General features: G+C 40.6%; 3 protein-coding genes across 3 annotated transcripts in view; 2 read left to right on the top strand and 1 right to left on the bottom strand.

Annotated features, from left to right (window-relative positions):
- The first annotated feature begins 245 nt into the window (after positions 1-245).
- On the top strand, positions 246-11,559 carry u2surp (U2 snRNP-associated SURP domain containing). The gene is made up of 26 exons (XM_074693261.1): positions 246-355; positions 1,154-1,252; positions 1,345-1,456; positions 1,567-1,691; positions 1,794-1,864; positions 1,965-2,053; positions 2,203-2,238; positions 2,348-2,430; positions 3,737-3,902; positions 3,986-4,197; positions 4,523-4,566; positions 6,959-7,063; positions 7,143-7,209; positions 7,291-7,454; positions 7,538-7,700; positions 7,798-7,877; positions 7,972-8,059; positions 8,163-8,300; positions 8,400-8,592; positions 9,584-9,664; positions 9,975-10,026; positions 10,108-10,249; positions 10,331-10,441; positions 10,526-10,650; positions 10,739-10,924; positions 11,011-11,559. Exons 1-26 carry the CDS (start codon positions 251-253, stop codon positions 11,144-11,146), a joined length of 2,973 nt encoding a protein of 990 aa, XP_074549362.1. The 5' UTR covers positions 246-250; the 3' UTR covers positions 11,147-11,559.
- Positions 11,560-11,685: 126 nt separating this feature from the next.
- Positions 11,686-24,785, bottom strand: part of nphp3 (nephronophthisis 3) — a 37,172-nt gene continuing 24,072 nt past the window's right edge. The window contains exons 41-47 of the mRNA XM_074693271.1: positions 14,771-14,840; positions 14,192-14,277; positions 14,032-14,103; positions 13,691-13,845; positions 13,463-13,579; positions 12,377-12,486; positions 11,686-11,871 (exon numbers count right to left, since the gene is read on the bottom strand). Of these exons, the coding sequence (XP_074549372.1) occupies positions 11,757-11,871; positions 12,377-12,486; positions 13,463-13,579; positions 13,691-13,845; positions 14,032-14,103; positions 14,192-14,277; positions 14,771-14,840 (725 nt within the window). The 3' untranslated portion in view covers positions 11,686-11,756. The remainder of the gene's footprint in view (positions 11,872-12,376; positions 12,487-13,462; positions 13,580-13,690; positions 13,846-14,031; positions 14,104-14,191; positions 14,278-14,770; positions 14,841-24,785) is intronic.
- On the top strand, positions 21,429-23,554 carry ackr4b (atypical chemokine receptor 4b). The gene has a single exon (XM_074693270.1). It carries the CDS (start codon positions 21,438-21,440, stop codon positions 22,542-22,544), a length of 1,107 nt encoding a protein of 368 aa, XP_074549371.1. The 5' UTR covers positions 21,429-21,437; the 3' UTR covers positions 22,545-23,554.

Below are 24,785 nucleotides of genomic sequence, written 5' to 3'. Positions count from 1 at the left end.
ACTTGCCCTATTTTTGGAGGCAAGTCTTAAAAATATTTTAACAAATTATTTTATTCGGGGATGTTACACCTTTTTAACCTGTTGGAAACAGACATAATAATATATATTATTATGGTTCGTATAGTATCTTATAATTTCGACATTTTTTGGAGCAAATCATTGTTTATCATCAATGTTTATCGAAGGTTGAAAAAAGAAAAGTTTAAAGAAAACTATCCATCGCTGATTCGGTGATTGATTGGTTAGCCTCATGCTCTCATTTACCGCTATCTTCAAATCGATAATCGATTGTATAATAGTTCCACAAAAGATGGCGGACCGAACGCCTGGTGGCTCTCAGAAAGCTAGCGCTAAGGTGAATTTACAATTTGAATTTCCATTTGCTTTGTTTCATCTGTAGTAGTGCAAACAATTTAAATGGGACTAATCTCGAACAGCCTTGACTGTTTGCATATCAGTTGCTCGCAAAAGTAACGAATGTGCGCAACGGTGTTAGCTTAACAACGAGCTAAAGCTAACCGTTGGCTCACCGAGCACATTAGCTCATTTAGCTCAACGAAGCTAGCAAGCCGGGCTTGTCTGGACTGTTGACCCAAAATGCAATGTTATCCGGGGAGCTATTTGTGTAATACCAATGTCAGAAGTCTTCATTTAGGGGTTTAGTTGATATAAGTTTCAAATGCAAATGTGTTTATGTTTTATCTGTGGATACGGGCCCGATAGTATGTCAGCCCGTAACAGGCAGCCGCCTCTCAACTTCGTGCACTCAAGTGGTGGCGCTGCAGCGGATTCGAGCCCGGCGAGGCCTCTAGCTAATTTTCATCAGTGTTTGCTACTTTTCAGTGCCCGATAGCAATGACGTATAGAGTTTGCATACAAGCCGAGGGAATAGTGACCGTCAACGGTAGGGTGATAGTTGCAAATCAAGACGACGTTCAGTTTCGCGTGAGTGACGTTGTGCATTTGAACATTAATGAACCCCAACTCAACTCTGCTGTCATCAACTGTTTGTCAAAGTCAGTCATCTGAAAATATTTAATATCGTGTATGGGAGTAGTGGAAAGTGTGATTAGTTGAGCTTGGTCATGTTGAGTTACTGCACATCGTTTGTCGTACTTGTTAAAACCCAGTTATGTTTTGTTTACATGCACAGGCGCTGCTTGAGAGCAAGCTGAAGTCGTTCAGCATTGGCAAGATGGCTGTGGCAAAGAGGACTCTAAGCAAGAAGGAGCAAGATGAAATAAAGAAAAAGGTTAGTATCAAATTCATTTTTACATGATATCAATTTTTGTTATAGACCTAATATTAATTTATTTACAATGATGATGTTTTTTTACTGTACAGGAGGATGAGCGGGCAGCTGCAGAGATTTATGAGGAGTTTCTCGCTGCTTTTGAAGGAGGAGAGGGCAAAGTGAAAGCTTTTGTCCGTGGCGGCATTGCAAATGCAACAAAAGGTACAGATTGTAGCACAAGCAGATATCACAACATCACAAATCCAGACCTTGAAGAAAGAAAAAGTTATCTACATGGCTCCTCAATTTTATTATCGTTTCTTTCCTTACAGAAGAGGCAGCTGCTGATGAAAAGAGAGGAAAGTTGTACAGACCCAAGTCCCGTTTTGAGAACCAAACAAAAAGCATCTTGCCTTTGGAAACCCCACCTCAGTTTTTAGCTTTAGACAAGAGACATGTAAGCACGATCCAAGTCAATAAGTGGCGTCTCCTTTGACTCATAAAGTACAGTTTCTTTTGTTTTTGACTGGGTTAATGAGATTCTTCTTCTGTTTTTCAGTCTTTGAAGAAAAGTACTGAGAAGGAAAAGAAGAAAAGCAACTTGGAGCTGTTTAAAGAAGAGCTGAAACAGTACGTTTGGTCAAAATTGTGATAGTTTCATGTAGTGTAATCTATTTTAATGGTGTATAGCGTATTTCTGAAACCTTGTATCATGTGCTGTGTCCTGCAGAATACAGGAGGAAAGAGATGAAAGGCACAGGATGAAAGGACGTGTTAGCCGTTTTGAACCTCTCTCAGGCAGCGACGGACGACGTTCGTGTAAGTGTTTCTAAGCTTCTTCAAACTGTGATCTGTGGACTAACACGGCCAGAAATGGCCCCGTCCTGCACGCCTCATCCCACTCCCTCCCCCCCTTTGTCCACTGTTTCCCTGAAACAAAATTTATACTGCTTTTCTGCTTCTTTTAGCGGATGGTTCTTCAAGAAGAAACCGTCCGTCCAGTGGTAATTTTGACTTAATATGGTGGCTGTGATTTATCTTCATCTTGCTAAGAAACTAGGTGATCCTTTCAGGCAGCAGTAGAAAATTCTGCTCTCCTTTCTGTCTCTGCAGTTTTGGATGACTGCGCACCAGGGTCCCATGACGTTGGAGATCCGTCTACTACTAACTTGTATCTTGGAAACATCAACCCACAGGTGAGTTTGTTTCACAACAAATATGACATGGAGAAGGGAGACAGTGGCTGTTTGAGCTGTACTGTGAAAAGGACATCTGATTAAGTCTGTTGCTGTATTTTGATGAGCCCTTCATTTATTGGGTTGTGGTTTACATGTATTTGACTTCATGCTTTAAAACCCACTGGCATGCTTGGGCTCTTAAAGTGCTCTTTAAATTACTGTAACTTTATGACCAACCATACCAAGTCTGCCAGAGCATATCTTTACATTTTCACATGCTGTAGTCTCATTTTTGCATCAAACTTTCGCAACATCTATACACCTATATACAACCTTAATATCTCAAATTTTGATACCATGTATAGACTTATGTCTAGACTAACTAAATTGCTTAAAAAGTGCAATTAACCATAAAAAGCTGTAAATTTTACACATATTTTTCTAAATAAAAAAAATGTCATGGTTGTATCCCTTGAAAATGTAGATATAAAAAAATCTGCTGACTAGAGCAGGAAATGTATCAACAACTGCAGTCTGAATAGTAATTTTTGGGTTGTTTATGCTTTACACCTGGTTTCTGTAAACACATCAATGGATTGAAACAGCACTCTGGGACATGTAGAAAATGCAACATCAAAGTGCAAGTCTCCAGATTTTATACACTGCAAATACTGAAATCTTATCAATGGTTTTGTCTTATTTTAAGTAAAAATTGTCTTATTACACTTGATATGAGTCACATTCAACTTATCATTCCAGAAAAATGTCTTGTGTTAAGTTGTTAAAGACAAAATGAGGTCTGAAATGCTTGTAACAAGTGGAAAAAAAATCAGCCTGTGGAACAAGAAAAATATGCAAGAAAGTTTGCTTAGACCTAGAATAATGTCTTATTACAATTAACTTTTCTTTTGTTCCACTGGCAATTTTTTTTTAACTTGTTACAAGCCATTCAGACCTCATTTTTGCCTTTAAGTAACTTAAAAAAAGACATTTTTCTTGACTGGTCAGGTTAATATGGCTTATATGAAGTCTTAAAAGACATTTTCGGCTGAAAATAAGACAAAAACACTTGATAAGATTTCTATTTTGTCTTTTGCAGTGTATGCAAAAAGAAGGATCCGTCTACCTTACCTATTTTTAATCTACCACCAATTGAAACTTAATGTGCAAATGGTAGCGCTGGCGCTATGCTGGGGTCTATGAGGGCTATAAGGGATATTACAGTACTGCATAGAAATCTAATCACAGGCAGGACAAAAATAACAAAACAACTTGGGTGATGAAGGGTTAAAGAGCTCTTCTGTCTCTGTGAAATATTTTCTAGATGAACGAGGAGATGCTGTGTCAAGAGTTTGGCCGCTATGGACCGCTGGCCAGCGTGAAGATCATGTGGCCGAGGACTGATGAGGAGAGGGCTCGGGAGAGGAACTGTGGCTTTGTGGCCTTCATGAATAGGAGGGATGCTGAGCGAGCGCTAAAGAACCTGAATGGTACAGATCTTTGACTCCATTTATCAAATGAATACATCGCTCTCTTCCCATCCTTTTGTTTACTGTTTTTACCTCCATTACAGGAAAGATGATTATGAACTTTGAGATGAAATTAGGATGGGGCAAAGGTGTGCCCATTCCGCCTCACCCCATCTACATCCCTCCTTCCATGATGGAGCACACACTCCCACCGCCTCCCTCAGGCCTGCCTTTCAACGCACAGCCCAGGGAGAGGCTAAAGAACCCCAATGCTCCCCTGCTTCCTCCGCCTAAAAACAAGGAGGAGTTTGAGAAGGTAACTCAGCCTGTCAGCTTAGGATGTTCTCATGGGTTTTGATAAATCAGATGTCAGCAGTTAGGACAGAGTATGATCCAAGTTTGTGTTATCTTAATCCTGAAGAGTTAAAGTAGCTTTGTGTTAAAGTGTGGGTGTATTGTTGAATGAAATGTTAGTGTGTGGGAATTGCTCAGGGGTGTTTGGCCTTTTAGTAAAACTGACAGCAGTAAAGGAAAGTTGTTGTCTATTTGCACTTTGAAATGCATTTTTTATATTTTTCACCTGTTGCCTTTTAACAATACTCACATTCTATGTTTATTATCTGATGTGACTTCATATACAGACTCTGTCGCAAGCCATAGTCAAAGTGGTTATCCCAACAGAAAGGTACATGTTTTTTCTTTTTTAAAAATTGGTGTACAAACTTAGAAACTAAACATCCCATAATGAAGCTAAACAAGTTTGATCTGTTGATCACTGCATGCTACAGGGGGCTGGTCAGTGTGGCTGAGCAATGGTTGAGACAGATTCATCACATTAGTGGATAGACGAATACTCACTGACTGCTGGTTTGTTCCTTAATCCACCATCACTCATGTTTCTTTAAACTGTGTAACAAACATCATTTTAGAGCTTTAGAGCATCACAGCCCATACATCAGCCACACACATACATAATCTGCTACTCGTAGACCTGTAGTTGAGACCCTGCTCTCTGACCATTGCTCACTCGCACCGTCTTCCCCCTTTGGCCTCTGTCACTCAGTCGGGCGCTCAGTAAACCTGGCCCCCCTCCCAACCAATCCAAACCTGCCAGAATTAGCTTAATATGACCTTTGACATTGGCCTTGGTGAGCAGCACAAGTTGAACTGTCTGCAGCAGCGAGGGACCTGAAAAGCCTCATGGGATGGATTGGGAAAGTATACAGAATTTTACCCCCGCCATTGGTACGATCGGCTCCAATACAAGTAAATGTGATCTGTGTTGTCAAATGAAAGACATCCTTTGACTTTGTTGGCCACTTGAGGCAAATTGTATGCAGCCTGCACCATGTTTACCCCAAAAACTGTCACAGAAAAAAAGAACATTAGTGATCCCGTATGCACTGTATTCAGTCATTCCAGACTCCACCAGTCGATGTTTAGATTATTTGGGCCAACAATCCTATACTGCTTTGGTTCTTCCTCACTTCACATTGGCCAAAAGATGAGTGGGAATTAAAAGACACTGTACTGATCCACTTTACAGTCAGTGCAGTGTCTTTTCAGCTTCTTGCTCTCACTTTCATAAGCTTCACTTTTGTGAATCTAGAAATATTTCAATGAAAGGGTCCAGGTGCTTTGTATTTAATACAAACCTGTTGATTTTTTAAGAGTACAGGCATGTAATTGATAATTGAAGCACAAAAAAGACGTATGTCTTTTTAAGAGTAAATAATTGAAGAATCAGATTGTTTGAATGAAACATCAGTTGTCATTTCAAGTTTTGATTTTTGCCAGCTTGATGTTAAACATTGGATTAAAGGCTTAGTCACAGTTAGGTTTGACTTATGCTTGGTCACATGATTCTCTTCGTCAGCTGTCTCTGCTTAAAACTTCAACATCCAATCAACGGGCTGCAACGATAAGTCGACATAAAATCATAAAAAAAACCAACAACATAAAATCAACTAAAAATTCATTAATGCAGAATTTTGATAGTCGCTCGTATCGTTTTTATTGTTGCTGTCGTACAATGAAATCAAATTTCAGGCAGTAAATGCTCATCTGTAACATGTTTATTTTATTTATTTAAACTTAATTTTACCAGGAATAATCTCATTGAGATACAAGGCCTCTTTTACAAGGGAAGTCCTGGCCAAGACAGCAGCATAAGAAAGTTTCACACAAGTGACAAGACAGAGACAATAGAATACAGGCTTATCAGATGATCCTGGTTTTAAAATAGTCCAAGCAAATACAATTGTCCAGTTTCAGATGGCCTTGTAGCTCAAACAAAGATAAAGGAGTAAAAACACTTAAAGCTCTTTGACTAAAGACCGAGAGAGTTCGAGGAACCACAAACAGAATCTGACCATTTGACCAAAGGTTACAGCCTGCAAACATCAGTTCACTGCATGAGATGCTGTTTTTTTGGTTACTTTTATTGAAAGACCTCACTAAATTCATACACAATGATTACCGCTGTCTGTGGCCCTATGTAAATGATTCCCTCTGGAAATACTGTGAACATACTTTGACTGAAATGTGTGAATTGTTGTTGCTGAAAGTTAACCTGTTTGACCATCATCATTAATGCTTATCAGTACAACATTATTTCAGTCATGTTATTTTGGATGTAATTTGCTAAGCCCTGACTTTAATCATTTGGCGTTAAAAGGAAGGAGAAATGACGTAACATGCGTCGCCATAAGTTGAGTTACACAGGTTGAATTTTACAGGTGTGCAACCTTTCGCCACTGAGGTCAAACAGAGTCCAAATGATGGTGATTAATCAACAAAAAAAATTATTGAGAGATTAGTCGACATCAGAAATATTCATTAGTTGCAGCCCTGATATAATCCACAAATGATGTGTTTGTCACAAATTCACAGTAAAGTTTGGATGCCAACTGAAGCAGAGCTTGACTGCTCTGATTGTTAAACATGTGTGGAGTCCATGAAGAGACAGCTGTCTGGAGTTTAAAACAACCCAGCATAAGTCAAACTAACGGTCTTTTTTAGTGGCCAAGGATCCGGCCAGTCTGAATCCGTTTGCTTTAACTGTGTTTTTCTTGTAGGAATTTGCTCTCTCTCATCCACCGAATGATCGAGTTTGTGGTGCGTGAAGGCCCAATGTTTGAAGCCATGATCATGAACAGAGAAATCAACAATCCCATGTACAGGTCAGTTCAGCCGCACAGGGAAACAAACGTTTTGTTTGTGCTCGTTTATCTGATGTTAATGTTATCGTGTCATCTCCAGGTTTCTGTTTGAGAACCAGAGTCCAGCTCATGTGTACTACCGGTGGAAGCTCTACTCCATACTACAGGTCTGAGTCTATTTTTAGAGCCTAAGTGTTGAGCGCTTTTTGAAGAATTCCTGTGTTCACTGTCAGTGACTCATTTTTTAGGGGGAAGCACCAGCAAAATGGCGAACAGATGACTTTAGGATGTTCAAAAATGGCTCTCTATGGCGCCCACCTCCTCTCAACCCGTACCTTCATGGTCCTTATGATGACGGTGAAGAAGAGGAGGAAGAAGAAGAGGGCAGCAAGAAAGGCTGCCTAAAAGAAGAGTAAGAACATTGTCTTTAAAGTTTCCTTCCACTTTGGGTCTTTAAATCTGCTCCCGTTTGATGGATCCCTGTCGTCTCCACAGCGAGCGGGACAAACTGGAGGAGATGCTTCGGGGTCTGACGCCACGGAGAGGAGACATCGCAGAGGCCATGCTGTTCTGTCTGAGTCACGCAGAGGCAGCCGAAGAGATCGTGGAGTGTGTCACAGAGTCTCTCTCCATCCTGAAGACCCCGCTTCCTAAGAAGGCAGGAAAAATGACCACTACGACTCAAACCGGCCTTTAAATCAACACGACACCGTCTGAAAACTCATCGAACTCATGTTTTCTCTTTCACCTTCCAGATTGCGCGGTTATATCTAGTTTCTGATGTGCTGTACAACTCTTCTGCCAAAGTCTCCAACGCGTCTTACTACAGAAAATAGTATGTTTGAATAAGTTGTTTTGGGGGATTTTACACAGAAGTATCAGTTTATGAATGGTGTAATCCAGTCTTCACTGTGTTCTTTCTTTTATAGTTTTGAAGCAAAGCTCTGCCAGATTTTCTCTGACCTCAACGCCACATATAAAACAATACAGGGCCATCTTCAGAGTGAAAACTTCAAGGTATCAAACATCCACTCCCTGCGTATTAAAAATGAGAATCCCACCGTAAGGATATCATAAAAGTTCCTTCTCTGACCATCCTCGTCTTTTTCCTCCCTCACAGCAACGTGTCATGTCGTGTTTCCGAGCCTGGGAGGACTGGGCGGTGTACCCTGACCCCTTCCTCATCAAACTACAGAACATCTTCCTGGGTCTAGTTAATCTGTCTTCAGAGAAGGAGCCTCCTCCGATCATTGTAGAGGTGTTTACTCCTCAAAGTCCTTTTTTTTATTTTTGAATATGAAAACCCATCCTTTCAGTTCAGTCTCACTAGATGTCTTGTCTCCCTCCTTTCTTCCAGTCTGATCTCTCAGAGGACATTGACGGCGCTCCAATAGGCGAGTACATGGACGGTACCCCACTGGAGGACGTGGATGGGATGCCGATCGATGCAGGCGCTCTGATTGACGGCGCTCCCATTGATGGAGCCCCTCTGGATGACTTAGACGGCGTTCCGATTAAAGCTTTGGAAGAAGACATTGATGGAATACCATGTGAGTGACACAGTAATAATAATAATAATAACACACCTTATTTATGTCCTACCTTTCTAAACAGCGTTGGAAAGTGCTTTATAAAATAAAATAAATGTGAGAAGAGATTAAAACTACAAAAATAAAATTAAGAGAATCAAACAAAACACCCACAATTGAATAAAAGGAAATAAGCATCAGAAGAATCAAAACAACACAAGATAAAAGATTAAAACTGGAATTAAAAGGTAAAATGTGATTCTCCCTGAGAAGGAATAAAAGCAGCATTTTGAGAATTGAAACATCTCCTGTCCATCAACGAGGAGGAGAATCTGAGCTCCTCTGGGGGGCTGTTTCAGAGGGTTGGAGCTCTAACAGGAAAGGTCAAAGGTCACCTTTGGTCATCAGCCTCTATTCTGGGAGTCTTGGTTGAGGACCTCAAATTACAGCTGGGACTTAAGAAACAGAAATGTACTTAGCTGTGAGTCCAAAAGCCAATAGTAAAATCCTAAAACCAAATCCAGAATGCATCTGGAGCCAGTGACGGGGAAGTAAGACAGGAGCAACATGCTCTCTCCTTTTGATTAGTCCAGCTGCTGGATTTTGGACGAGTGGTAACTTCTACAAGTGATGTTGGTTTGAGCCTGTTGCATTAGTTCAAACCAGGAGATAAAAGCATGAATGAAGGTCTTTCCCCAGATGCACAAATCAAAACACTTACATAAAACTGACGTTAACAGTACTTAGAGATGTTAAAGACACAAGACAATCAATTATCAGTCACATGAGGAACGGTTCAAATCCGTAGATAAAAAAAAAAAAAAAAAATGAATCAGCATTTTAGTGACACACGAGCTGGCTTTCACTTTTCTGTCTCTTACGTCTGTGGCTGAATGAAGGTTTTCAGTCAGTGGGACATTGGGCGAAAACTTTGGTATCAGGGTTGTACTGAAAGCTGATACTTTGACTGAACACTTTCTCATTTTCCCAATTTTTTTCTTTTTTTTTGAAGTGGATCCGTCAAAGGAGTCAACCTTCAAAGTAGCACCCTCAAAATGGGAAGCAGTGGATGAGGCAGAGCTGGAATCTCAAGGTCAGACACCAAACTACTCCCACAAAACACACAAAGTTCTCTGTTAGCAGACGATTCCTATAGCCAAACCAGTGTGATTTTTTTTTCTTTTTTTAACTTGGACGTTTTGACTACAGACTTCCTGCAAGCTTCCTTAGAAGAGTCAGGTCTTTCAGAAAAGTAACAACATGTGACTGTTCCAAAGAAAACTGCAGGAAGTTTGTAGTTGAAACATGATAAGGTTTTAAAACTCCTCTGGTAACATAAATTGTCTTACTGTAATATATGATAAAGGACAAAATACTCACTAGCTTTGTCCTTTGCTTTTCAGCTGTCACAACGTCAAAGTGGGAGATGTTTGAGCAGCCAGAGGAAACCAAAAAGTGAGTTTGATTTGACTTTTTTAAGATAATGTTTAGTTCTCCTCTTCCGTTACGCTGTTTTTAACATGTTTTATTCTGCAGGGATGATGATGACAGCGACTATGACGACAGGAGCCCTCATTCAGACGATCAAAGCTACTCCAACCCTGTCAGAGACGACGATTTCAAGTCCAAGCTGTCCGAAATGAACGAGGAGAAACGCACCAAGCTCAGGGAGATAGAGGTGCTTAACCCCCGGCATGTGTTCATCACGTCTGGTGTTTTTTGTGCAGATCTTTTTAACCATTTATTTATGTTCACTCAGGTTAAAGTCATGAAGTTCCAGGATGAGCTGGAGTCTGGAAAGAGGCCGAAAAAGCCGGGACAGAGTCTCCAGGAGCAGGTGGAGCACTACAGAGACAAACTTCTACAAAAGGTAGAGAAATGTGTTCGTCACGTTAAGGGACGTTAAATACAGATTTCAAAAACTGGGTCATTCATCGTGTTCCTGTCACCGCAGGAGAAAGAAAAGGAGAAACTTGAGCGGGAGAAAGAGAGGGAGAAGAAAGAGAAGGAGAAAGCTGAGGCACGGTTGAAAGACCTGAAGAAGGAGAAAGAGGAGGGCACGCCGACCAGGAAAGAAAGGTAAGATCACCAATTTCCAGCTGTTTCCTGAGGTTGTTTTGTTGAAGTTTCTCCTTTTGAAACCAGTGTCTCCGTCTTTGGTTGACAGGAAGCGGCGCCACAGCGGGTCACCCAGTCCCACTCGGAGTAGCAGCAGACGAGGCCGGTCGTCGTCGCCTCGTTCAGAGCGCTCGGAGAGATCGGAACGCTCTGACCGCTCGTACTCTAAAGACACATCATCCCGCTCGTCACACAAAGACTCCCCGAGATCCAGCAACAAGAAGTCGTCAAAGAGGTAAGATACTGCCGTAAAGAGTAAGCCTGAAAAACCTTCACGTTTTAAGTTTTTATAATGAATTAATGAGTTTTTTTTTCCACCAGGTCTCCTTCACCGCGCACACCCAAAAGATCCCGAAGATCGCGCTCCAGGACGCCTAAGAAATCAACAAAGAAGTCTCGCTCCAAATCCAGATCTCCTCACCGGTCCCACAAAAAATCAAAGAAGAGTAAACACTGACCCGTCTTTCCTTCAACCTCAAACCAGCCTACTCTCACCCTCCCTGCCCTGGTCTCACCTCCTCTGCGCCGTGTTGTAAAAAGGATTGACGGACTGATGTGGCAGCTTGAAGATCTCTGCCCTCCTGTTGATGTAGAGACAATGACGAGCCTCTGAAGGGTCCTGCATGGGTTTCCATCTGGTGTATCAAACGGATGGGGCCGTTGCTGTTTTATATTGTACAAAAAATAATAATGTGCTTGTGTGTCCTGACCCGTCTCCCCCTCCAGTCACCTCACAATGGAATTCATCCATGTGGTAGAAGAACACACCTGTTCTGAGTGTGATGACTTTAGTCATATTCATGCTGTCATTTTCTGTTTTTGTAGATCACATTAAAAGAAAAGTTCCTAATAAACAAGCCTCATTTTTAAATTACAGGGTGAGAAATCATAATTTTTAATTGAATTATTCATCACATACAAGAGAAGCTGCAAAAGAATATATACAATCATTTACATTTATGAGATTTTCAAGTGCAGTTATACAAAATGTTATAAACACTTCATTATTTTGCTTCTGATAACACATCTTGATTTAAGGCAGCTCACAGTGACATTATTTTATCTCTCTACAGTTTGGCCTGTGCTTTTTTCAGCTGATCTCTCAGCTCTAAACCTGCAATGGAAGAAAGATGAACCTCATCAGGTCCATCAGCGAGCCGGAGAGTCCTCACGTAGGAATACCTGAAAGGAAACAAAACGGTTATTAGCATGAGGAGCTCAGTTTTCAACATATCCTCATTCAACTTTATTCCACAACTACTTGTGTATTTTTTGTACTTTTCACAGCCATCAAATTTTCACCAGTCAAAAAAGCATATTCAGAAGAAGTGTGCTTGTTTTTGCATTTTCTAACATTTTTTAAGCATTCAACATTTTCCATTTTTTTTCCATTAAAATGAATGGATATGTTATATCACCATGGAAACAACCGAGCAACTTGTACTAACTAATCGAGTACTACTACTGCTACTTTTTCTAGTACTTCCTCTTTCTTTCTCATTTTCTCTTTAATTTCACACATACCAAAATTTCCAGTGATTACAGTTTCTAGCAATTTTATTTCACATTTTTTCATTTTCCACCTTCAGCTTCATTTGGCATTTCAATGCATTTGCTGTAAGGAAATACAACTTCTCTAGTTAATAGTACATTTCATTTGTGTGCAAGTTACTCAAAGAAAACTTACAACTGTGCAAGTGGGACGTCTCCAGAGACGCCTGCTCCTCCATGGACTTGAATTGCGATGTCAACCACGTTACAGGCCGTTCTGGCTGCTGCTACTTTGATCATGGCGATCTGAGGAATCAAGAGACAAAATTCAGTTTGACCAAATTAAGAATCTGTTAAAAGTTCTGTGATTTTATTCCAAAATATGACGCTCAAAAATCACCTTTTTCACAAGACAAAAACAAAACCTCACTTTTTTTCTTCACCTACAGCAGGCTGGCTTTTTTTCCCAAGATACATTAGATTTTGTAAAAATGGCAAAGGATCAACAGCTATTACCGACAAGTCTTCACTGTGACACCAACTATACCTGTGCTGTTGTTACAGACTTATGAAATTAAACCTCACTTCTCCTTAAATCATCTGTTGATACCAGATAATAGGTGGTCAGTTTTGTGCAGCGTAAACATCAGCAAACTCTGCTTCCCCTAAAGCATAATGCTCTCCATTAGGGGGCGATATGAAGTAAATATATCAGGATTTTTTTAAGGCCAGATCAGGCTCTGGATTTTATCAGGATTGTTTTAAGACCAGTTTGGCCTGCAAAGCCAAATTATAGTTTTATTCTGCAATTAATCAATTTTCTGCACAATTTTTTGTGCATTTTCTGCACCATTTCTTAACTTTAACTCTTTTTTTCCCTTTTTTGACCCCAAATGAAATATTTTACCTTAAAAAACAGGGTATAACAGGGTATTTTTAGAGTAATATACTATTCTATTTTAACTCTGTTAAAATAACAGTTCAAATTCAGTTGGTGTTACAAGGGTTAATCTCATCTTTTGTCTCCTGATGTGTTTATGGACTCAAGCACATTTTCACATCATGATAAATACTTAAAAGATGTCCACCGTAGGAGTTCATCAGTTTTTGCATACTGTACTGAGCTTATGTTACGAGAAATATTTCAGTTTTGTTTGTGCACTTGACAGAAAATGTAAAGGTTTGATGAAAGCTGTAGAAAAGTTAAGGTTAAAGGCTGGTTTATACATCTTTTACTCTCTATTTTAAGTATGAACTCAGATATTTCTGTGGGAGCTGTTACCTGTTTGCGAGCAGCACGACTGCCGACTGTATCCAGAGCATGAGCAGCCTGAAGAGTCAGCAGGCGAGTCTGTTCGATCATGAGTCGACACTCTGCAATCCAGTGAGCGACAACTTCCTGCATACACGCACACATCAAAAACACAAATTTAGTCCAGCTGCATTTAAAACTCCGTCCACTAGGTGTCCACAGCAGGATAGGCTTCTCTTCAGGCTTCTGTCAACTCACATGTTGGTACAGTTTCTTTCCAAACGTGCTCCTGGATGCAGCTCTCTGACAGAGCAGCTCTAGAGCTAACTCTGCAGCACCCACAGCTCTCATGCAGTGGTGCAGGCGACCCGGCCCAAGACGTCCCTGAGCGATTTCAAACCCCCTTCCCTCTCCTGGGAACACAACAAGAAGAGGGACGTTACATCTCTGACCTACTGGCCCTAAACAGTCTAAATTATTTTATGTCCAAACACAATAAAGGAACGATAAGAATAGATTTTATGGCCTTACTGGCACAGCATGCTGTTTATGGGGGAAAGAGTCAGCTGATGCAGGAAAAACACACTGTACGGTCTTACCTAGAATGATGTTGGAAGATGGGACGCGTACGTTTTCAAAGTGCACCTCAAAGTGGCCACCGTGGATGGCATCTGATCAGAAATAAAGAAAGACAGTAAGGTTTTTAACAGCTCAGAGAGGATGGGAAAGGAAAGTGAAAGTGTGAGGAAACACTCCTACCATCCTGTCCAAACACAGTGAGTGGCCTGACGAGCTTTACACCGGCTGTGTCCATGGGGACGAGGATCATACTGTGCTGGCCGTGCCTGGGGAACAAATTTAAAACACTTTTTCTTTCTTTTTGTTTAAATCTTTTATATTTTCACTCTGATGGTGAGAATCTGTTGATCTGTTTTTGCCGCCCTTTCTGTTGACAGGGCAGGGTGTGTGCTCTGCTAGCAAAACAAGTAGAAACTGTATCACATATCATGGGTGCGGTTCCCTCTCCAGTTCTTTTCACAAACTTCTTGTATGCTGTAACTGATGCGCCTGAGATCAACAAATCAGTGCCAGTTTCCTTGTAACGCCAGACACAACGGTTAGTCAGAAACCTTTGGGCAAAACCCAAAAATAGGTGCAGGTGTTGAATTGCTTATAACTGCTGGGAAGCACAGCCTGCTCCTCGCTCTGAGAGTGGCACTCTGACTGTGCTCACAGAAAAGTACAAACTTGATACCTTGGATTACATATGTGACACAAAGCATGCTCAAATACAGATTGTATTCCAGCTTCCTGAAGCACGAAACGTCTTCTACTGACCTGCTGCTCACATCTGGGGAGCCACTCCTGCACATCACAATGGCCACTTTGCATTTGGGATTTCCAGCACCTGCAAAAAACAGCAAGAAAAGACAACAATGTTGATGATTAGCTTGGTCAATTATCATGCCATTTATCAATATCCGGCACTTGAATATTTATCTAAATCAGTGTTTGATTTTCCTGATCATCGACAAAATTAACTGATGATAAAATGTGCCTATAAAAGATGACATTTATGTTCAGAGAAATGTAACAAACCCACATTGTAACAAACCGATGCATCTGTTTTATTTTAAATGTTTCTTTGTTTTTTGGTCTATTGTTTTTTTATTTTTTTATTTTGTTTATTTTTGTCCCTTTTGTCCCATTATCCTCGTTTTTACTTTCTTTATTCAATTTTTAAATGTGTATGTTTGTAGTTTTTTTCTTGTACTTGTCCAAAATTAAAAAAAATAGTCTTTTTTGTCTTTAAACCCCCCCCCCCAAAAAATAAAATAAAATAAAATAAAATAAAATAAAATAAAATTATATATATATATATATATATATATATATATATATATATATATATATATATATATATATATATATATATATATATATATATATATATATATATATATATATATTTACACATACAAAATAAAAATAAATACATACATAAATTAAAAAAAAAAAAATTACAGCTATGGCAGAGAGTTGTGTGATCCCTCGTCAATCAAAGACGTACTACAAAAACTAAAATCAAAGCATGAGTTTGATTTCAAATTTAAAAAAATGTTTTATAAGACTTAAAATGATCCAAAATCTCCTAAAAAGCCCAGAAAAAAATATTTTGTATATATATTAAAAAGGGGGAAAAATAATGGCCAGAAAAATTTGCTTGTCAAGTTTCTTAAATTGAAAATTTTCTTAATATCAGAAACTGAACTAGCACTTTTTTTTTTTTACCCCAATGGCAGATTTCTTTTCTCTTGAAGAAATTCAGGCACCATTTTTATCTTTCTACACTTTGAAAAAAGACATTTTTTTCTAGATTTTTCTGGTAAATATGGCTCATACGAAATATTCTTACCACTTAGTTTATTTCTTTTATTTAAGTTACGTCCATTTCTCATTGTGGGCTGAATAAGGCATAATATTTTCTCTCATCTGAAGTCTTTTAAGACAATTTTTACTGAAAACAAGAGAAATTTTAGCCTTACTTCCAAATTTTGAAAGAAAATTTGAGTCCGTACTATAAATGCGTATTGCTTCCAAAATTATCAGTCTTACTCTTTTTACTTATTTGTATCAGTATACATCCTGGAAAACTCGTATCTGTTGACGTCTGATTTGTCACCTCGCTAGTTTTGGCTGTCACAAGTCTTTCATCATGACCATTCACTTCCTAAAACATCTGTGTTTGAAGATGAATATGAAAACCATTGGAATAACTCAGATGTCTGACTGGCTTTGTAGTTTGAAACAAACTGAGCATTTATTAGAGCCATGCTGTCATTGTTTAAAGAAACAGATGAGAACGTCATTGTGGAGTCCACATTAACATTAGGGACTCGAGGCATGTTTGGAAAATAGTTAAGGCAGTATTTACTCAAACTTTGGATAAGGTTTCCACGACTTCACCAAAACTTCTATCTTTCCCAAGCCTCCTCTGAGCTACAAACTGATTGTTTCAAATTCCATAACTCCTCCAGATTTTTCATGACCGCATGAACTCTGTCAACAGGACAAATGTTTCCAGTCTGACTCTGGCCGTGACTGTTTCTTAACCCACTCTGTGCAGAGGTATATTTCCTGCAAGGAAGTGCGTGGATCTGGTGACCTATTGGTTGCAGCTCAACTTTCCTGATATTTCCGTTTTTTGGATTCTACCATAACCTCATGATCGGGTACAAAAGGTGAACATTAGGAATAATTTGACTCATAAGTCTGTGAAAACAGCCACTAGTGAGAAAATTATACATCATTTTAGAAGATCTCACATCAGGATTATACGGTAGCATTTAGAAGAGAAAGTTTCAAGGTGCTGTGGAATTTTCCAGAGCTGAGTCACTTTCAGACAGTCTCCCATGCATCCTTGATTCCCCAAGGCCAAGAGAGAGTGACCAATGGTCCTGCTTCCTGTTTGCACGCCCGTCCAAGTGGCCAAATTGTCCCCTGAGCAGCACATATGGCACCCAGACAGCAACAGATGTGACCGTCAGCGTTCACAGCTAAGAGAATCACAGCATGGATGCATGAAAACAAACATGCACAAACACAATCTGACAGATATGAAGCCTTTGAGTTGTTCTGATTGTAGAAATTCAAGCAAACAATCAGTGATTATGCTGTGAAGGCACGCAAGGGTGACACCCGCCTCGGCCCCAAACACATCTCTGAGCGTCTGTTTGGCTGTGGGGCAGGTTGGGTTTCCCTGTGAACCCTCACAAAAGTCTCCAGGTCTGTGGCATGAGGTGAGCCGTGCTTGTGGTGCCTAGACATGTCCAATCGCTGCAGGAATGACAACAAAGCTCTGCAGGCGTGTGTCTTCCAAAACAAAGCAAAAGAAAAACCTGACATGTCAGAATAAATTTCTCTTTTTTTCTGTCTGAATGAGAAAACAGAAATTTCTTTTTATTTATTCAGACACAAAAACGAAAGGGAAAATGAAAAAAAAAGAGTATCAGAGGGTGGAGGATTTTCAAGAAAACACAAGCTCACGATATTCTTCAGAAAAAAAATAAAGAGGAAACCAAAAGTCGTCAATCAATCTGTAAACAAAGTCCAAAGGATGTAAAACATACACTGTGGGCGAAGCTGCTGAAAACATCACACACACAAGAAACAGAAACGGCTGCATTCCAGCAAACCACAAGAAACGGTAAGCACTGGAAACAGAGTATTATGGGATGTTCATTTATACTCTCTCTTCATCCTTTAATGTTATGGGTGGAGAACTTGAGATCACTCCCTGTGCAGAATAAAGAGAGCAGAGGATAAAGTTCAGATCTTTGTCTGAGTCTTTAAAGCTAATAACCACGTTTAGCTGGAGAGGGATTCTTTTCTGCTGTAAAGTAAGGAGTACACACACACAAACACACAACCTCACACACACGTGTTCAGAGAGCTACGTGTTCAGAGAGGTGTTTCTACTGACTACACAGAGGGAGGGAGGGAAGGAGCGACGGGTGGAGGGAGAAACACAGTCACACCAGCTCTGCACTGCACTCAGCTCGCCTGCTCTGGAGCCACAGACACACTTTGTGATCAGGAACGGAGGGAGCGTCACATCACCGACTTTATCATTCAAACTAAAGGAACACACACACGGTAAGACAACAAAATACCTCTTAGAGAATTTTTCTAACATTTGTGATGAATTGAAATAACCCATCACAGCTGAGAGGAGCATTTCTGACCTTCTTTAACACATGAGATGAGATGAGATGCGTGCAGTGTTACTTTTGGCTATTTCTGAAGCATTTTCAGTAACTTTAAAGTTAATGAATAAACTGAGCTCAATCTGGGTTTTCATGTGCAAACAAGACCCAATTCCATCCAGTGACCGTTAGTCAAAGGTTCATAGTAACGGCAGAGTCAAAGTCCTGCTTAAGATGCTTTATGGCATTATTAAAACAGCACTGAAGTAATGATAACACGTTATGTTTAGACTTTTATTCTTCTCCTTAATGTATATTTGGTTTGTCAGACTCATGCAATGAAATCTATGATTCAGTTTGTGTGACGTCAGGATGAGAAACTGGACTCATGCACAGCAAAATCTGTCTTTTTCTTTCATAAAAGTGTCTAATCAGACTTTTATTAAAGCTACTTTCAACTGATAAATGCAGAAAAATGTCCCATTTCATGAGCTCTAAGGGCATTTTTCTGACGCCTGAATCACTTAAGAAAATCTGCCAATGTTTGGGGAGAAAAACTTGATCGTCAAGTCAATTTTTCTTACTCTACATTTTTCTGGACTTGTCAGGTAAATGTTTTGCAGTGTATCTCGGTGATTCTGCTTCACATTAATTTAATCTAATGCACGATGTGTGGTGCAAATAGAGATGAAAGTTTCACCATGCAACTAAAATAAAAGCTAGAGCTACTTTCAGGTCTTATAAATAAACAGCTCTGGTATTAGTGCTATTCTTCAGGTCGCATAGTTTCCTGTGTCTGTTATGTACATTTGTGTTAAGACAAAAACACAAATCAAATGTTGAAAAAAGTTGGATTTCTGATGGACTTAAAAAGGTTTTTACATCTTTAAAGATCAATAAGCAGCATAAAGGCTTCATTCTGTGACCATGGACAGTAATATATAATCTATTAAATATTAATCAAAGTACCTGTGGGGAGTTTTTTTACCCTGCAAAAACTCCAAACAAAGCGTATGTTTTTGTGTTATGTACAGTTTTAAAAAATTACTTTTTATCTGACACATTTACAAACAAAACACTAAATATTTTTAAGCAGTTCAGGTCACTTTTTTAATGCTTGTAATATGTTAATAGAAGATTTTCTCTTGTCGTGTGAATGTGGATTACATAAAGTTAAAGCACAAAGTGTCTGACTGGTTATGAAACAAACTGAATTTTAAGTTGAATCCACTTTTTGATCCACATAGACTCACATGCTCATCACTATCCAGACTTATTTTATCATTTTTAACGTGTGTAACTGCTGCAAGGGAGGTTTCTGTGTTATCGTATGATGAACAGCACACGGGAGATAAAAGCTTCTTTGACTTTTTCAAAGCAAATATTCACTGGGATCAACAAATTTAAAGCCGCTGTAAGGAGTTTTCAGCTGTTTGTGAAACAGATTGAAATGAGTCTCAAACAGCAAAAAAGAATATTTGCAACTTAGTTGAAAATGTTTTTTAATTTTTTTTTGAGGCTTGGAACCGCTTGGGGGAGAACAGAAAAAACCCCACTGCTCTGCCTGTTAAAAATGTAGCAGGTTTTGAACCTCTGCACTAACAGCTAAAGGCTGCTGTCCAGTTAGTCAGCTGAGCTGTGCCTCTGATTGGATAAACCCATCATCGTAACATCTTCTAAAGTGCAGAGTAAAAGTTTTCCCCTCTCCTGTACAGTGTGAACTGTTAGAGAAAGTATCTTTTCAGGCAGAATTCATTTTGAACCAGGCTGTAAACGTGTTTATTTCTGCTGTGAAAAGGACTTTTCATGGCTTGGTGTGTATGAGCAGACACTTGACAAAGTGCAGATTTTAGCACTTCTGCATTGCCTCTTTCAGATTGGAGGTTGCCGCTTGGATAAAACCAGAGATGAGATCAGATGTTCATCTTTGTCCACAGGAGGCGTCAAAACCATTATCAACAGAGAGCTCTCTATAGGTGCTTTAAACATGAGACTGTTACATTTTTTGTACAGGGGCATGTAAGATGCACATGAACCTGACTTCAGTATATCTCTGTATTTAGCCTGGGAGGACCATGTGAAGTGGATACTTTAAAAACATAAAAACATCCATCTATCATGCTCCCCTTACATATGAAGCCCATGTGTTGACAGCTGTGGAATATTTAACATTTTTCTGCCCGTTCCACAAACCATCTGCTTCAGTGCTTCCTTCTCCTCCTGCTCTCTCCTCTGCTCCTTGTTTTGACTTATTATATAACAAGCCTGGACACTTTTCATCAAACTACTGTTGTTATTATTACAGGGATGGGATTTGCCAATCCAAAAGAAACCAAAATAATCCAAGCACAAACTTTGTGTCCTCAGCCAGGAATTGAATCATCACATCACGTAACGTGTTGTGCTGCTCAGGGATCAAGGATTCTGTCGCTCTCGGTTAGTTCAACAGAATAGAGATAAACGACTTTGATATCCAAGGAAACTCCCAGCTGCAAAGTTCCAGCTGCAAAGTTCCAGCTCAGTTTAATCATGATATTCTCCGATGTTTTATCCTGAGCAGCAGGAATGATCTAATCAGTGACGGTTTCTATGTACACCCTCATGCGCACGCAGTGCTAAGTGTTTACTCATCCTCGGGAGACAAAACATCATCTGCAGGGAGCAGCAGAGGAGGGGATGTTAACAACAATAAGGGAAGAGTGGATGACAGTCTTACTTCAATGGGAAGTCCTGAACACAAACACACTGTACAGAGTAACAGAAACATCCTGGATGTGAGTCTGGGAAAAGACCTTGGATGCACTTTCCAGTTATCCCCATCCCTCACTTCCTGTCCTCTTTCACTCAGGCCATCCGCTACCGGTCCTTTGCTTTAGTGCTGATAAATAGCCTGATGTCATGTCCGCTTTAATCCAGTGGAATACCAACGAGCTGAATTCTGAGGGTGTTAAATTTTTATGCAGGTCTTGTGTCTCCTGTTTTCAGTGGGGGCTGTGTTGGCTGTGGTTATTCATGCCTACACACAGTTCAGACAGACAGACAGACGGGGCTTGTGCCATTAGGGAAACCATGCAGGAGAGATTCCTTTCATGCAACGACACATACAGAACTCCTTTTTTTTCCTGTTTAGCATGAAAGCAGCTAATCATTTCCAAATGTGTCCTCTCTTATCGTGTTAAAAAAATACACACATAAATTCCACTTATCACAGCATGACCAACCAAACAGAAATATGTTTTCCACATTTTTGTACTAAAGCCCTTCTCTTGCTTGTGTTCTGTTTTCTCCAACAGGCAGAAATGGAAGATTTCGATTACGATGACGAGGACTCCGGAGCAAATTACAGTTATGATTATGAGCACAGCGTGTGTGATAAAGAGGCGGTGCGGTCCTTTGGAAGTGTCTTCCTCCCAATCATCTACACCATCGCACTGGTCGTAGGCCTGGCTGGGAACGCCCTCGTGATTGTGGTCTACGCATCAAAAGTGCGACTACGCACCCTAACGGATGTGTGCATCCTCAACCTAGCCGTGTCCGACCTGCTGCTGCTCTTCACGCTGCCTTTCTGGGCGGCTGATGCCATTCATGGATGGAGGCTGGGCTCAGCTGCCTGTAAGATCACCTCCTTCCTCTACAGCACCAACTTCAGCTGTGGGATGCTGCTGCTGGCGTGCATCAGCGTGGATCGCTATCGTGCTGTGGCGCATAATCCAACGGGCAGGACAGGAACTGGGCCCAAAGCAAGGTGGCAGTGGCTCCTGGTGTGTGTGGTGTTGTGGGCTGTTGCCTGCTTCCTCGGCCTTCCTGAACTCGTCTTCTCCACAGTTAAGCACTCGCATCACAGGTTGGCGTGCACAGCGATCTATCCACCCAGCATGGCGCGACCTGCGAAAGCTGCCCTAGAGTTACTGGAGGTCACCCTGAGGTTCCTGCTCCCTTTCTTGGTCATGGTGGTGTGCTACAGCCTGGTGGGACGGGCGCTGAGCCAGGCGGTTGGGGTGCGCAGGGACAGGAAGTGGCGTGCGCTGCGGGTCCTTCTGGCTGTGGTGGCTGTGTTCCTACTCACACAGCTGCCGTACAATGTGGTAAAGCTGTGCCGCGCGATGGACATCATCTACACCCTGGTGACCGACTGTGAGGTCAGCAAAGGTCTGGATCGGGCCCTTCAGATCACGGAAAGCCTGGCGCTGGCACACGCCTGCATCAACCCGCTTCTCTACGCCTTCATCGGATCCTCCTTCAGGGGACATGTGCTCAAAGTCGTCAAGCATGTTGGACAGCGAATCGGGAAACACCCGAGACACCTCAAGGAGGAGCCGGCGGTGGAGATTGCGCTTCACACGCAAAATCCCACACATTCGCAGTCTGGCTCTGAAGACCAGGACACCAGTACCTTTACCATCTAAGACTCAAGTCATGTATCAGTTTTACTCAGCACCTGCAATAAAATATATGTTTACATATGCACATAAGTTTGTATTTTACAGAATTTCAGGGATCAACCGATCCAATCATTACATCGGGTTTTGGTCTAATGGCAACACAAAAAGATAGACTGGATATTGGTAACAGCTGAAAGATCCAGTTGGTAAATCTTTTGAACTCAAATTGCCAAAACAAAATTCTCATCCTCGTATCAAGGAATAGAGATGTTAAATTAATACTGATACATTGTATTTGGCCAAGGTAGCCAAGGTATCGGTGTTGAGACCTTAAAAGTTGGATCATTGCACCTTTAAAGACTACAGCCCCGTTTCCACTAAGCAGTCGGGTCTAGATCAGTATTTTGGTACAGGTTGGATCAGTAAAGCCGGATTCTCATAATAGCTGAAGTTACATAATAGCATGTCACCATAGCAGCAAGACATAGTTTACACCGCAAATAGATCCAACGTAGAGGAATAACGCAACAGTAAACAAAGAGCAACGATGGAAGACATTCAGCAATTTGTCTGCTTTGTGATTGGCTGGTGGCTCTTTGTTACAAAGCACACTCGAGCTTTGTTTCAGGGAAGGCTGTTTGCCGCAAGGAGAAACACAGCCGCTGTCGCACGGCAAGTGATGATCCTTTCGACCAATCAAAGGTCTGCAGTGTTGTAACTCCACCTTCTGGGATTGGATTGGTTTGGTCTGGCACACATACGGAAGGGTCCCAAAAAGTGGGACAGTACGGTTCAGTTATTTGGGGATCTGTCCTGTGATTAGTCAATGGAAACACCACAAAATGTGTGCCGTACTGAGACGAATCGAACTGAACCACTTGGCGGAAATGGGGCTTAATACATAGAATAGACATTTATATCCCTGAATATTGATGTCAGTGTTATATATATGTACGTAAAGTTAGTTTTACGCACCTTATAAGCACAGTATTTGATAGAATTTATGCATTTTGTTCAATAAAAAAATAAAAAAATCAAACCATCATGCTGCAGATGCTCTGTACTTCTGTTGTCTTACAGTCTGTACGACCTCCCACTACATCATCTGCATCCTATTTCACTCCATCCTGTGGCTGTGGCACAAAATGAGGAATGATTCGATTGCACAGGGGGTGACCCACTGCGTCGAAACAGATTTCTCAAACAAACAAGAGAAGCGAACAGTCTGGAGCCTTAATTTTAAGTGCCGTCTCAAACCTTTTTTTTAAATCCATCTGTAAACTCTTGAAGATCGGCCAATCAGGGAAATCTTCCTGAGCAGATCTGCAACAGCTCAGAGAGCAAAACCATGTCATTGTTTATGATTCTTTCCATTTGCTGCAGTCATCTACTTTCAGGGTAATGTCTCACAGCGTGCATGAAAGAAAGGTAAAATAGAGGCATAAGTTTAGGCTGCAGTTCCAACAGTCTCAACAAAGAGGAATGACTGATCCAGAAATTCAACTTTGATAAGGTTTCTACTCCACTAGCAGCCATTTATAACCTAAAACACAGGTTGTGTCATCTGAGTTAGCGTGAGTGTGTATTTAAATACACAAACCCATGCCTCAAAGGTAACAAATTGCAGATCTGGGAGTGATTTTAGTCTATTATCATACCCATTGGGTGGTCTAATATGACTCCCACATTGCAGAGGTGAGCTGGCAACATCTCAACAGCCTCCTTTCTACTGTAGCAACCAAACTTAAAAGAAGCAATCCTCGGGGCATTTTTAGCTTGAGGTGTACTAGTAAGTTTCACTTACTTTGGGTTGTTCTATTTGAAGTTGTGGTCAATTCATTGAAAAGAAGCGGTCGAAGCCTGATCTAGGAAATTCTGTGTTGTAAAATACGGCATTAATACCAAAGACAGGGAGTGTCTACTTTCAATTCCCCCCAAAACCATCCTGTGCGTGTCAGTTACAAAAAAAAAGACCATCCTTTGGTGGAGGACCAAGGGGAACACCCACAGCTGTTCTTTTTTACATCCCATTTGATGTTTGGACAATTAAATAAGGATTTATTTTTGTGGCTAATTAAAATTTGGGTTGAACTTCTCCAGAAACTACGAGTCACTGCTGGAAAAACCCTCCAGGTTCAATTTTAAGACGTAACTCTGCAACAAAAGCAACCAGAGGTCACAGCGAGTGTGATCAAATGTCAGAGATTCTTTCCTACAGAGACATATCCATGCTGGCGGCAGGTATTGTCACAACAGAGCTTTTTT

This window comes from Halichoeres trimaculatus, unplaced genomic scaffold, assembly GCF_033239565.1.
Source record: "Halichoeres trimaculatus isolate MK-OKI-2021-1 unplaced genomic scaffold, fHalTri1.1 fHalTri1_scaffold_18, whole genome shotgun sequence".
In the NCBI taxonomy this organism is placed as follows: Eukaryota; Metazoa; Chordata; class Actinopteri; order Labriformes; family Labridae; genus Halichoeres; species Halichoeres trimaculatus.
This window is presented reverse-complemented; position numbering and strand designations above follow the sequence as displayed.

Coding starts and splice junctions, on each gene's coding strand:
- ackr4b (XM_074693270.1), top strand. CDS start 21,438: ATGGAAGATTTCGATTACGATGACGAGGACTCCGGAGCAAATTACAGT.
- u2surp (XM_074693261.1), top strand. CDS start 251: ATGCTCTCATTTACCGCTATCTTCAAATCGATAATCGATTGTATAATA. Junction 1,253..1,344: donor AAGATGAAATAAAGAAAAAG/GTTAGTATCAAA, acceptor TTTACTGTACAG/GAGGATGAGCGGGCAGCTGC. Junction 2,431..3,736: donor TTGGAAACATCAACCCACAG/GTGAGTTTGTTT, acceptor AATATTTTCTAG/ATGAACGAGGAGATGCTGTG.